Genomic DNA, 15066 nt, shown 5'->3' on the forward strand with positions numbered 1-15066 from the left:
CTTTACTTACTACGCATCCGGAGGTTGGCCTTGTCCTTTCAGTTTGTGATCATTTAGTGTCTTCGAGTTGATGTTGACTGTTGTTGACCACATACACAGAGTTCTTCCAGAAAGTTCCATCCATTTTCACTGTGATTGAGTCCATTCATCTGGTTGCTGGGCGTCCTCTTCTTTTCGGTCCGCCTTTACCCAGTTCTTACTTCTCGAGCGAATTCTAGGGAGATGTGAAGTTGTTTATCATAATCATGTGTTAGCCAAAATACTGTCAGAAATTTCTTTTTATAGTTTTGTTGTTATGCAAATTTAACGAGGAACGGCCATATCTGTGTAGCACGTGGTTCAGTGGTTAAGGAACCTGGCTCGGCCTGCTTTAAATACCAGAAGAAGCATAGCCTACAGCATGCTTTATGTTGAGATTTGTGACAAATATCTAGCCATATAAACAAATTAATGTGTGCAGCTGTAAGCCACAAGTGTTTTGCTCCAAGCCTCTGCAAAGCAGATAGAAATTTAAAATAAAGTAACGTCTGTCGCTCTGAATCACTTGCGGGTGCTTGAGGTGGTGAGTGTCATCAACACCATCAGTCATCATTCTACCCTGAGGGACTATAACTGCTGGTGCTCTGTCACCCCTGGCCTTGTACTTCCACGCCCTCAGGAGAAGGGTGATTTATGGTTGTGGCCTGCGCTTGCACATTCAACGTGGCGTCTGAAAGTACGCACAGCACTTTGTCTTTACTTGCTGTAAATATATTCTTTGTCCGCATGTTTATTGTCAGGTACATATTTCTCTCCCCGGAGCAATATGTTTGCCCTGTAATGCTCTGTCGTTTGTAATGATAGGTCTCTGGTGGCGTTGCCTGATTCCTACTGTGAAAGAAATAGCAGACAGCAGAGGATCTGTTCATCACAGCTGCCTTCCGCCACCCAGCCTAACAGAGATGATGCCACTGGTTACACAGCTGTCTCAGTCCATGATTATACCTACACCTCACCTGGGTCTTTTCTCTCAGTAGCTGAGTTGTGTACTGTCAGACGAACTGACCATCAGCGCCACTAAGAGGGTTGAGGTATTCTTTTATGAGTGTTAAGCATGTGTTTTTCACGGAGGTTCTCGGTTCTGGCTCCGTTGTGGTGGAACGCCCTCCCCCTCTCACTCAGAACTGCTGAAACTCTGTCTACATTCAAGAAGGGTCTGAAAAGTCACCTTTTCCAGACTCACTTCACCCAAGATCTCTCAAGCTCATCTATGGTGTAAGTGTTCATGCACCGTAGCTTTATGATCATGCCCAGATAAGCCTTTACACAGCCGCTACTCCTGTGTTGTATATAAATGTTTGTGTACCTTAAAAAAAAAAAATTGTAGGAGGTTATCAGGATTCATCTATCCTGCATTTTGTGCACCTACTTGAGCAATGAACATCAATGCATCAAGTGGAAAGAAACAAACTGGGTTTACTTAAGAATCACATGTCTACATCTGTGTCGCTTTCTCCTAATGTAATGTACAAATTGAATTTTTTTGCTGAGATGTATGTCGCTTTGGAGAAAAGTGTCTGCAAAATGAATAACTGTAAATGTAATGTATTTCTGTATATATATAATTTGAGTTATACAATCCAATACACGCTGGCTCCTCAACATATGAGCACGCTTGAGACCGATAGAATGTTCATAACTCAGTTTGCCCAGAAAACATATTAAAAGTCACTTGTACCACTAAGTTGTAAAAGCTCAGCATAAACATCCTTCAATATATACGCACGTTAGGTTTTGAAAAACCTCTGATACATCCGTAATACATACAAAAATTCTCTGTAAGACTTTTAAAGTTTTTCATTAAAATTAAAAACTCATTCAAAAGTGCTGAAATTTTTTAAAATTCCGCATCACAGATTTTTAAAAACGCCACATTCCTTTTCAAGAACTTTCTAATAAGTCTGAACAAATGATGGATTCATCCCATAAGTGTGTACAATGTTTTACAGCCTCAGGTCACTTTCACCTTCTTCACCGACACAGTAAATAAAAGCTTAATAACACAGATGTCCCTTGATTTAACTGTGTTCTGTAAAAATCTCGGAAAACGGATGAGTGAAGAAAATGCTATTGCATAGAAATAAATCAACTGGAAAAAATGTCCACCTCTTTCAAAATGTTTGCAACATGAGGAGCCAGCATATAAGTATAATGAATAATTGAAGTTGTAGCTGTTCTGTGCATGTCAAATACAGACATTTTCTGCTTTGTTTTGCTTTGTGCACAGCAGCTGTTTTTAAGAAGATCGCGTGTCATTCTGTTCCTCCATCCGTGCCTCAGTCATGTCCCCCTGTTCTGTGTCCAGGGTTACTCATCGGTTCTGGCTGCGCCTTGTATCCTTTGGGATGGGACAGTGAAGAAGTCCGACAGACCTGCAGCAACATCTCCAACCAGTTTGAGCTAGGTGAGTGAAAGACTGTGTACCCTTGCATGTCCACATTATCAGTAGAAATAAAGTAGAACACTCAATACACATCTTGTTATACATTATAATAATAGTTAATATTATTGTTAACTACCATTATAATTAGTTATAATAATATATATATGGTCCATTTAGCTGGTGTGTTTCTCCCAAACAATTTTCAATGTAAGGTTTATACTCTAATTTAATTATTTACCCATTATGTGGCTGGGTAATTTTTATTATTTTTAATTATTTCAATTGAGTTTAGGTACCTTGCTTAAGTGTACTGCAGGAGGTGGTGGAGCTTAAACATGGGACTTTCAAGTAGTAGGCAGCAGCTCTAACCACTACGCCACCTGCTGTCCCTAGACAAGCCATTGCGGTTCTGTACCCATTCGCACAGCAGTGAGTAGAAATCCATATTGATTTCTGGGTCCTGTGGACCAGAGTCCCATCATAATGACCCTAAAAATCTGTAGTCATGTTTAAGGCAAATAGAGAAGCAATTTAAGTGCGCTCTTGTGACATTCCTGCACACCCTGACTGCTGTCGTCCGGGGACCACGGGAGAGGAATGTTAAACATGTCTGGACGAGAGGGAGACACCCAAAGTAAACCTCACATGCAAATAAAGGGCAAATGCCAGCAGATGATTGACTTTTTGTCACTAATGTGTCTGAAACCCGTATTTTAAACTTCACACACATGTAATGGGTGTATAGTTACCACATTCATCCAATGGATTATAATTTATTATTTCCCTCCCATTTGTGTTTAGTAATATGATAACACATAGGAAAAAATTAAAATGTATGTATTTTCATCATGTCTCCCCTTTGTGAGGTATTATAATTGAGCCTGATAATGTTTCCTTAACTCTTCATCCAGTCAAATGGGTGATCAGAGTTGCTTCTGTTTCCTATTGCTTTTAACATTTTTTTTTAAAAAAACAACATGACAGTTATATAAGGTAGAATTTAGGGGACTGCAAGCAGTTATATTAAGAAAGCAGAATGATGTCCAATTTCCCTTCCAAATTAAGGGAAATAAAGGCAATTAAACCAAACTGTTTCTGCTGTAGTTGGTTTTGGCTCCTCATTTGTAAACAAGACATACAGTTGAAAGTTTGTCAGATTTATGTAATTCATCTTCCTGATACATAAACCAGCTGAGGATATGGACTGACCCACTTTTGGCACTGATTTGTCTGAAACCTGTGTTTTAAACCTCACATCCGTGTAGTGGCAGTAAGCGCACTGATCCAGGGGATTATATTTTCTTTCTTTATTTCAATCCCAGTTTGTACTTTGTAATATCATAATGGATATTTAAAAACTCAAAATCTATTCATTTTCATCATTTATGAGTATAATGCAATCTGATGAGAAGTTCACTAAACCTACATGAGCCTTCAGTCAAATGGATGGTCTCCTCTTCTTTCTTATATTTCTTTTTCTTTTTCCTGTTTTTTTTTCTTTCTATGGAAAGTGCAGTAATATAAGTTATAATAGTAACACAATGGAAACAGTTATGCTAACGAGACATAGAAAAATGTATTTTGCTGTGCAGCTAAATTTAGGGGAAAAAACTTAAACCAAATTGTGCTTTTTTCTGTATTTATTCCTGGGGCCTTTATTTGTACAAAGGAAATACAGTTAGTTATTTATCAGATATGCATAAGTAGTTTATCTTACTTATAAACCAAAGTCATTTTTTATCCTGGTAGTGTTAGTTTGAGACCCCCAAGGGTCAACAGATACCTCACTACATCCCTACACCTAACTCCTCTGGAATGGACTGACTTTCAGCAAACTTTTGTTTATTGGGTTTTGCGGAGAGGGCTCATTTTCACATGGACTCATGAAAATGGGATACTGCTGATGACAAAAATTCCAAAGAGTTCATAAAAACATTCCAAAGAGTTCATAAGGAGTTTCTGCTATGTTACCCTTGTGTTTATTATCCCACAGAGTAATGTTTTGTCTGCTCCACAATAAAAATGCGAAATGTGCTTTTCATACCTGTCCGTTATTATTAACATTAATCGTTAATAGAAGGACACAGTGAGGAGCTCACACATCAGGTCTTCTTAAAGTCGTGAGAACTCCAATAATTTCTAGTTCTCAGACTCATTTGTGTGGCAGCCGAAGCTCAGTCATACACACACATAAACACACACTTACTCAATGGACTCACACCCCACCACCGCTACCACTAACCCAAAAGAAGAGGCTATAAAAGAAAACGAATTCCAGCTGACACTGAATGGAATGGGAGAACCGTTATGTGATCCGAATTTACCTTCCTTAGTCCCAACCTGTCCCATCAATATCAGGGCATCTCCAGTGGTCTGACAGTGGTCATGTCTCACTGGAGTTCACCCTGAGGTGAGGCCACTTCCTCCTCCAACACGGCATCTGCTTCCAATCGTTGTGTCACAGCGCTTGTCCTTATTTATATAGTAATACACCCAAGTATTTAACACCCCAGCCGAGCTTGCAGTGAACTTGGAAATATCAAAAGCAATCAGTGAAATAAGGTCACTGTACATCTGAGATGTGGTAAAAGTACAAGCTTAATGAAGAATTCACTGTGCGTACTGCTGCCCCTGCTAAAGGCGATGTGTGACTGCAGCTATCAGCATAATTACATTTAATTTTCATTATGTTTCTTACTCTTAATGGCCCTTATGAAGCTGCAGTAATTTTCTAGAATATTCCAGCGATGTGATATTCTGCAAAAGAACTGGATTCCTTCCACCCCTTCTTCCTGCAGGTTCCTGCGAGATCGGCTGGGCCTACTACTGCACGGGTGGTGGAGCCGCTGCAGCCATGCTGCTGTGCACCTGGATGGCTTGTTTCGCTGGCAAGAAGCAGAAACAATACCCGTACTGACGGAGCCGAGGCAACGGCCAATACGCAGGGAAAGGCCACCTTCAGGGTGAACCATGGCAAACGGATCACCAGAGGAAACTTTTCCAGCATACCTTGCTGAGGACTTATAAATAAGGGACACGATCCAAGGGACTCGCACCGGACTGTACCTCACTGCGCCCTCCGCCGTGAAGCGTTGTGCACCCTACTGGTGCCATTACGGGAGATAGATACCATTTTCATGCTCCTGCTGTTACAGACAGCCCCTTCTTCTTCATTTCCCTAAAATACACTCTAAAACGACCAATCATCCTTCTCTTTTTTTACTTAACCTTTACAAGTGTGTGACTTCGTAGATGCTGAACCTTTGTAGTCTAGCATGTCCTGTGAAGACTTAACAGAATAGTACTGACATTTATGTGAAAAGATCATTTTCCTTTACAGTATATCTATATGTATATATATATATATATATATATATATATATATATGTATATATGTATATATATACATATACATAATATTACTCAGATTGGCCTGTTGTTGCCTTAAATACATCAACCTAGATTAGAAAAGTTTTATAACCTCAGTATTCTTTGTCATTTCAGTATATATCGTATTCTTTTTCACTTACATAAGTCCGTATCATGGAAGACTGTCATATTTTATTTACAGGTTTTGTGTACAATAATGTATATTGTATAATATCAACATACACTTTTTGTATAAACAAAATAAATTTGAGTGTTATACTGGGCCATGTTTATATGTAAGATGTTATATTTTAATTGTGAAATTACTGATGATAACTGTAATTATCTCTAGTTGGTCACTGTCCAATCAGTAGCAAAGAACACATACACTTTATAGTTAAGTCCCGCTGAGTTGATGTCGACTCTCATTGACCACGTACATGAAGTTCTTCCAGAAAGTTGTCTTCCATTTGTGTCCTTATGGTTGAAAGTAGTGTGTCCATTGTCTCTGTGACTGAGTCCTGAGGTTGCTACTCATCCTCTTCTTTTTCCTCTAACTTTCTCCATTATCATTGCCTTTTTGAGAGAATCAAACCTTTCTATGACATGTCTTTGAGTATTAAAACCTCAGTCTCATCATTTATGCTTCAGGTGAGAGTCCCAATCTCATCTGATCCAACAAACATTTGTTTGCTTTCGTGGCCATTTGGGATGTTCTAAAATGTCTACTCCAGGGCTATAGTTCAATGGAGTTTCCTGTTTTTTCTGTCCTGCTTCTGCAATGTCCACCTTTGACATCAATATAGTGTTATGGAAAGTACCTTTGGCTGAACAATCTCCGTTCTGATCTTTGTTCTTGTCGACACATCGGCACATTTGAGAACCTTTTACAGATCTTTCAGTTGTTCAGTTGTGCCAAGTGCTCATCTTCATGCATGGATGACTACAAAAGGTCCATAAATCTTCAGTATTATAAAGGTTTTTATGAAACGTATTAAATCTTAGTGACCCTACCATGGATCCTAACTCTAATATAGTGACCAAGCCTTTAATGCACAACCAAACTCACTTCTCAACATCATATCTGTTTTTCTTGTCCAAAAATACACAACAGAACTCATCCCTGAATTTCCACATTAGTAATCTCTCGGCAGTTGTTTTTCTTTTTTTTGGCCTCCAAAGTCCTTCTCAGCTGCTCGGAGAGATGTTGGCTGTTTGCTAATTATTGTTACAATCTATTGATGTACTTCACAGTCAACAAAAGGAGGGGCCTTTCCATCCTCCAGATGCTCCAGACATTTGGACTTAGCACAGATGTATAAATGATCCCCAATTACAGCCCACTAACAGGTGAATTTCAGCCTACTGTCTGCTGTCCTCGGTATGAAATGGAATGTGGAATTTGGGAGACCAAGAAACAAGAGTTTTCTCAATTTTAAGTTAAGTTTCTGGGATGTTGAGCATCTCAGTGACGCTTGACTCAATGAGGTCGATATCTCAAAAACACCAGGTTTCAAATTGAGGATGAACTGTCAACTTGCAGCAAATCTCAAACACAGATCAGTATGTTATTTTAAACTATTGTATTCATATTTAAAAAGGAAACCATTAAACGATATAGTTACTTTTATCAGCTGAACTTGACAAGCTCATTAACAAATGTACTATTCATCGCACCAGGTCTCCTCCCAAGTGACAACATGCTGTCTATCTTCTCGTCCCGCTTCTGTCTCCATCTCAGTCTTTCAATGTTTACGTAGATTAATGATTTTCTCTCAGCACCTCTGATCTTTCCCATCGAATATCTCTTGAAATCATTACAATGCGTGAAACACGCAGGTGACTCAGCCAGACAGATTTGGGCTGCCATCGAGCAAATTTAATACAAACTTTATCACAGCAAATGTATTGCAACAGTCAGTGTAAAAAGTTCCAGATAATGAATTTCAATTTAGTTTGAATGGCACTTTTCCCAACATGTTGGCACAGGGGATAATGAGAGAAAGAGAGCATCCATCTTACCACCTGGGGTTTTATTTAATGCTGACATGTAACAGCTTGGCACACATTGGAGAGACCAAAGAAACGAGCAATCTCGTCTTCGTGTTTGCTAAATATTTAGCAAATTAGTCTTGCCTGAACATTTTTCTATGGTATCAAAGGTAATGAACCTACTAACTATAGTCTCGTCCCTCACCGTCTTCTATTGTCATATGGTGTTTCATGTTTGGCACTGAACCACAACCAATTCCAGTGTGCTGTATACTAGCAATAAAGCGATCGGAGTTATATTATCTTATCGCTATCATTGAGAATGGGTGGTAGCGGATTTGTGAGAATAATCATGTCATGCCAGCATTTACTCAGGAGTATCGAGAGAGTGCACCGTCTTTCACTTTATTTTCTCAAAACACTCATAGCAATCTACAATTCTGAGAAAGTAAGGCATGTTATTATTTCTCTAACGTCCAGTAGCGGCACACATCCGACCAGAAGATCTATGACACTCACTGAACGTAAAGGAGGCTGTCCCAGAGGAGCAGAAGCTGAGACAGCTCAAGAGCTGAACCATAACATAATGGCCCTTTGGCTACTGTCTTTTTTAAAATTCAGTTCTGCTCTCATTCCGAGTTGCTTTATGAAGCTCACAAACACACACATTGGCCGAAACCGCTTGTCTTGAGCGGGGTCGCGCCAGCTGGAGCCTAACCCAGCAATGCAGGGCGCGAGGGGACGCCAGTCCACTGTAAAGCACGCCCAAGTGGGACTCGTACCCCAGACCCAGTGGAACTGAAAGCGGGACCCGGTCAAACCCGCTGTGCCACCACACCCCCAGCTTTTATGAAGCTGCCTGTGCGAATTATAATTTAATGGTAGCGGCAGAGGAGGCTATAAAGGGAGTATAAATTATAATGTATGGGATACTAGTAGTTAGCAGGGATTCTGTTTGAGGTGTTATATTTTTGTTTGCGGTTTTGAAAACATGATCACTAGCTGTTCAGTGTTTGTTTTTACATTGTACACAATCCAGACAGTTTAGAAAGCGACCGCTGGTCACCAGCGACTCAGGAACACGATTTCTGTCTCTGTCGGACGCGCATACCACAGTAGACCGTCGGAGCAGTTTAAGCGCGAACATTCTGGAACATCCGGTGCCATTTACGAGCACGAGGAGGAGGCGCGCGTCCGAGCGTCGCGCCGTACGGCCGTTTCCGTTGTTCGCGTGCGGCACGTAATCGAACGTCCTAGCTTTGATGTAGTTTGTGATAAACGGTTAAGAGGGGTCATGTGTAAAATTTTTTTTTTTTTTGGCGAGTGTTGGTATGTATTTGTGGTTTTGCGTTTTCTATTGACCTTCCATTTAAGATTTAACTTAACTACGTGTGATGATGTCAGTCATTTAACTGTTGAATTTCGGCATTTCGTTAGGCCTACGAGTCTGGAAATTTCGTTAGCAACGCGACCCGCGGGGAATCAATCCCTCACTCACTGCGTGTGACTGTGTATAAACTTTTTCAGTACTGTACTTTTATTTACTTTGCATCGCGATATAGATAGACTTAGATCATTTTGAAAGTTCATAGACATTGTTTGAGTGAAATTTAATTTAAACTGCTGACACCTCTGCTGGTTTACCCTCAGATACACAGACACAGTGAGTGAGTGAGTCACACACACTCCTCCAGCAGATCTGCTAGTTATATTTCCTGCTGTGCTTCTAAATTTTAAATAGAAAAGATTAGTTTAGTCAACCATGTTAAGGAGGCTTTTGGAGTGTTTCAATTCTAAAAGTTATTGCATTCTGAGTACTTGCCAACAGGGAATGTGTTTTCCTTATTTCTTCTTGCTGCTTTTTTTTTAATTTTATTTATTTTTTTTTTTAAGAAGATTAATGCAATTATTTAGCATTTTGTAGATCACCTCAAATAACCAGAAAAGAGCTGGAGATGTTTGGATGGAAAGATAAAACAAGGTAAAAACAAAGATTATTTTCGTGGCAGTACTTTCATACTGTACGGTACAGCTGTTGATGGCAATACAGAGAAAATGTAGTGACGCTTCATTGAGTGATTGCCGTTTATTCTGAGTGCTGCTATTCTTTCTTCATGAGGTCCTTTGGTTCTTTAGTAATGACTGGAGAACCTCCGCACCCATTCCAAGCTTTACACCGGTCTCTCCTTCACATTTGATCTCGTGAACCTGCCAGTTTGCTGGGCAAGCTTGTAGCCGGCGTCAAGTCCCTTAACGCTTGCGCTGAATCCTCCTTCTCCTTCGACGTCAGATCTTCCTCTTCCTTCGATTAATTACACAGGCATGTGCTGTACGGGGGCTGTGAAAGTGAGCCGCCTTCTCACCAGTGAGACGAGGAGAGAAATAGGTCGATCCCTCCCAATTTAAATGCATAGCAACACATTCGGTGAGACCGGTGGAGTAGGTACATCTGTTGGTGCGAATAATGGAAAACTTACAACGGAAAGTAAGGCTTTCGCACTTCTTGTTTAAATTGCAACCATTTTCTGTGACAAAAATTACATCAGCAGTTCGGTACAGCTCAGTTGGGAGTTTATTTTTGCTGTGTGGAATAACAGCAGAAGAAATAACAAATGTCTTTGGGCTTAAATTTTATTTCTTTAAATTTTAACTGCACCCAAGGAATAGTTGTAGGCCTGCTTTTATTATTTAACACTCTCAGTCACATTAAGAATGAGCTGCTGAAGACCCGGTTTTTATAGATGCATCAGTATTGTACTTTGAAGACTTTAAATGATGAAATAACTGCTCCTGACTTGTACTCTGTGTTTTAGTGCTGTTATGCTTTTGAATATAAAGTAATGAGCAAATTAGACATGGAAGATTGTCACAGCACAGCATTCTTAGACACATCGTATATGTCCAGGAAGAGCCTTCATTAGATAACTGTGAGTGCGAACAAAAGTTTTTAGCTGAAAAAGGACTGAATACAAAAGAATGACGATTTGCAATACCTTTGTGCGCACGCTTGCAAACAAAATTAGTTTTGTAGCTATCGGTGATTTAACAACTCTAGGTTTATGAGTACACATTAACACAAGTCCTTTTTAGCAGTCGTCATTTTCAGTAATTTCCTTTTAACTGTTAATGTGCATTGGAGCTTTGCGATTCCTCACCTCCAAAAAATCAGAACAAATATCTCAATTGTCAGTGTGCTCTTCAGTACTTTTTAAGCTCTCAAAACCTTCAGCAAGTTTCTTACAACTGTTCATTTGGCCCAGTTTGGTCAGGGCTCTGCTCACAAACCGATCTTTACAGACTGTTTGATCTGAGCCACATTAGTGGAAGCCATGGCAGAACCTGAAAATCGTGTTTCCAGAAGCTGAGTGCCCTGGTAGATGGCCCATTCCCTGGTTCTGATGACAGCTGGTTTGTACTGTATAAGTGGGGTGAGATGAGGGGCCATGGGGAAGCAGCCATAGGCTCTCAAGGGCCCCTAAACGTGGCAGCCTAGTGAGAAGGAAGTTTGTCTGAAGCCGCCCTTGGTCTGTCAGCCATATGAGGGTGATGAAGACCATATGTGAGTTTAAGATCTACTGCAGGTTTTTAAAATAAATGAGGGCATTTTCCCACCAATCTTCCATATGCATGCAATTAAAGCAGGTTTTTTTTTTTTTTTTTTTTTTTAAATATATAAAGGGGTATGTAAATAGCCCCCCACCAAAAAGATTCCCACTTTCCCAGGCTCGTAGCTCATCCTGGAGCCTGGAAAAAGTTTAGGAAAATGAAAATGGTGCTCAGTTTTAGACTTTTTTGGAGGGGAAACTGGAAGAGTTTTGCATGTGCTTTTTTTGTGTTTCTGTTCACCAGAAACATGGAGTTTCCGAATGCCATGAAGCTGTTTAAATCTTCCAGCCCAACCAATAGAGGATGCAAATTCACCCTGCAACTTCATTTTCTCAGGCAGGACTTCAGCCTTTTCTTACATCATCAGATCTGAAATGGAAACACCTTCAGATCTTTTTAAAGCAAACCACTCGTATAACAAATGATCGAAACCCTCACTGCAAGACTGATGAAAAGTTTGCCAAACTGAACTTTTGGGGAGGGGCTGAGTTTAGGGGTGGAACCTCCATTCCAAGAAGCGCCGTCATTCTGAGTTTGCCAGGTTGTTTGAGTGGCGGCTGTGACAGTCTAACGTATTTGCCCTCATGTGGCACCTGTGTTTTGAACCTTCGCTTTTGTGGATTAGCACCTCTACATGTGGGGTTTCCTTCATTGTGGGATGCAGGTTGTCCTTCAAATGCAGCCCATCGATCCATTCCAAGCCGTTAGACTTTAATTCCACACAGTGTGGAGGAAAAGGCGTCCAGCTCCAACCCTGGAGAGTCAGCAGTCAGGAGTAATGAAACGCGGTGGACGTGGCACTGAAACATACAGATGGAGCACAAACTGCTTTGAACCTGTCAGCACAACAGGATCTGTACTGCGGGCATGTTTGTACCCGAGTGCGAAGAAACTCTTCAGTACCACCTATAAAAATATCTTTAAAGTCCTCGTGTAAAATATTTTACCCATAGAAAGAGGTTACTGAAGGTAACCAAATATATGGTGATAAAAATAAACCAATTTCTGTTTTGCTGGGAGAAAATGATTTGGAATTCAGTACTTTTAACTTTTTTGAGAAATTTTATGTTTAACTTGTATCCAACATGTCTTACGGTACCTGTCCTTAACTACACTGCACTGCTGCCCCAGTTTTGAAGCATGCTGGTGCATTAGCACACATTGTTAATTAATGGACCTCCTCCCCGGGACCAGAAGCTTTTGCAGGTTCTACTGTGCGTGTGTGTATGAGAGCATGTTTTAGGGCATGTCTTGTCAAGGCTGTCAAAGACCCTTCAGGTTAATTAGGAGCGCCACATCTCTGACAACTGAGCGGAAGAAATTATCACTGAGGTCTTGACTGCAACCTAATCTCACAGTCAGACGTCAGATGTTCCCCTACGACTATCGGTGGATTCATTTCCAGAACGCTTATTTTTTTATTATTTACATTTGAAGTGGCTTTAAAGCTCATATCAAAAGTCAGTTATGCTACTATAGGGCATGAAATGGTTTTATCTGTGAATTTCAATTTTCAGTTTGTCACATGATTTTGTTCTAATAATTTTAGAATAGATCTTATGCTTCTCACCTTGTTTCTTGTTCCTCTCTAGGTCTTATATGCAGGGATGGACCCTCATCAAGGGAGAGACAGAGCTGTTGACAACCTCTATGCCCCCTACTGGGGAATGATGGTATTGCAACAGACCATTAAGACCATTATTGTGGGTAATGGGCAACTTCACTATATCTGTTTTCACTTTATAAAACATTATGATGATCTTGAATGACTTCAGAAGAGAGGACTGAGAGCTGCTTGCTCACTCAGGCCCTAATTTGGATGTCGTGCCCTGTTATATTTTGCTAATTGCAGCGGCTGCACAAGCTCTAAAATCAAACTGGGAATGATGCTTTTAAACACTGACATCTTTATGCGGAACCTCTTTGATTTTTCTTTGGCTGCTTAATTCATCTGAGGCATTTGGTTCTCTTTACAAAGTGAGTTTGGTGTTCTGGATCTGCGTTAACGACCGTATTAAATATTAATGCACGTCAAATCTATCTCATCCATAATGTATCAGTTCTCTGATGCTCCTTACTTTGCTGTGGCTTGTCAAGGATCTTCCTTCTGTAGTCGGCTTACTCAGCTTCTGTAATTTAATGTAAATTACGATATGTTTTGCAATGAACATGTGGAGATATATTGGGGAAAAAAAAAAAACTGTCCATTAAATTGAGCGGCGGTACATTACATAAATTGCAAAGAAAACTCCAGAGGTATAAGAATTAGTTTCATGTTTATTGCTGTCTTCTGCTATTAAATGGTGAGGAATTTAAAACACGAATGGTTTATTGAAAGTGCGAACACTGCTTATTGACAGTGTGATCACAATTCACCAATATAGAAAAATGGTAGCACTGAGCAGCCACCTACAGCTATGATTTACTAGGACACCTAAGCACCTGTTATAATAATCCTTTTATCTGGTTGAAATGGTCTTCATTTTAGGATGAGCACTGGATCATAAATTGTTTTACATGACTGTCAGTTCCTGCAGTATTTTGCATCTCACGCAGGGCTTTTTTATTTTAATAATTTCTAAAATAATTCAGGTGAGACCAGTAAAATTTCCATCAAGGATCCAGATGTCTTTAAAGCTGAACCCACCTTGTTTTCTCTCATTATGCTCCTGAACCCAGCCATACATATTTTTCTCTTCTAAGACATTTTTCACTGAGTCTCCCAAACAGTACATGCTACAGTCCTGACTCCTAATGCATCTTATAGAGGACAGTCTATACTTTTTTTTATTGATACCATTTTGGGGGTGGTGCTTGAACTGCTTCCTGGAAACCCTGTAAATCAGTCTACAGACCTTTCTTGTTGGGTGTCAGGGTATGATTAGTGTGTGTGCCAAGAGTATCGGCAAATTATGCTTAGGCCTGGTTTCAGAAACCATGTCAAATAAGGTAAGAAGCAGCTAATAAGTACACCACTGAGCTTTTGGTACCACTAAGATCTGATATTTCACTAGCACTATAAGGGAAGGCTGGTAAACGGGGGAAAAAATTAAAACAATGAGGAAAAGCCTAGAGGGAGTTTGTCATCTTAATCTCCAGTAAAGAGCACAGGGGCAGAAGGAGCCTTAATCTAAGATTTGTCTTTTTAGTGTTAATTATATGTTTTATAGGGGGGTGCGGTGGTGCAGTGGATTGGACCACAGTCCTGCTCTCCGGTGGGTCTGGGGTTCGAGTCCCGCTTGGGGTGCCTTGTGACGGACTGGCGTCCTGTCCTGGGTGTGTCCCCTCCCCCTCCAGCCTTACGCCCTGAGTTGCCGGGTTAGGCTCTGGTTCCCTGTGACCCCGTATGGGACAAGCGGTTGTGTGTGTGTGTTATATATTGCTTATATGTGTGAGAGTTTGAGTGGATGGCACCTGCAGATTTATCTTAGATCGTTTGGGGGAAATGATGAATAGCACTTAAGTGCTGTCACCATTGCAGCATGTATTGCAGCATCAAATTTGCTCGAAGCTGTTACTAATTCATTACCTTGATATTTCGTTTTCACTTACCCCAGTGTGCTCCACTAGTGACTGTGAGTATGGTAAAGTTTAGGGCAATTGGTAGCGTAGTGGATAGAGCTACTGCCTTTGGCCCCAAAGGTTATAGGTTCAATCCTTACCTCTAGTTGTAGTGC

At 40.4% G+C, this 15066-nt stretch overlaps 1 protein-coding gene across 1 annotated transcript in view; it reads left to right on the plus strand.

Annotated features, from left to right (window-relative positions):
* The window catches only part of LOC108921374 (LHFPL tetraspan subfamily member 6 protein), a 40931-nt gene extending 35210 nt beyond the window's left edge, over positions 1-5721 (plus strand). Inside the window, exons 3-4 of the mRNA XM_018730852.2 lie at positions 2345-2443; positions 5221-5721. Of these exons, the coding sequence (XP_018586368.1) occupies positions 2345-2443; positions 5221-5339 (218 nt within the window). The 3' untranslated portion in view covers positions 5340-5721. The remainder of the gene's footprint in view (positions 1-2344; positions 2444-5220) is intronic.
* The last annotated feature ends 9345 nt before the right edge of the window (positions 5722-15066 follow it).

The sequence above is a fragment of the Scleropages formosus genome, chromosome 25, assembly GCF_900964775.1.
Source record: "Scleropages formosus chromosome 25, fSclFor1.1, whole genome shotgun sequence".
NCBI classification, from domain to species: domain Eukaryota; kingdom Metazoa; phylum Chordata; class Actinopteri; order Osteoglossiformes; family Osteoglossidae; genus Scleropages; species Scleropages formosus.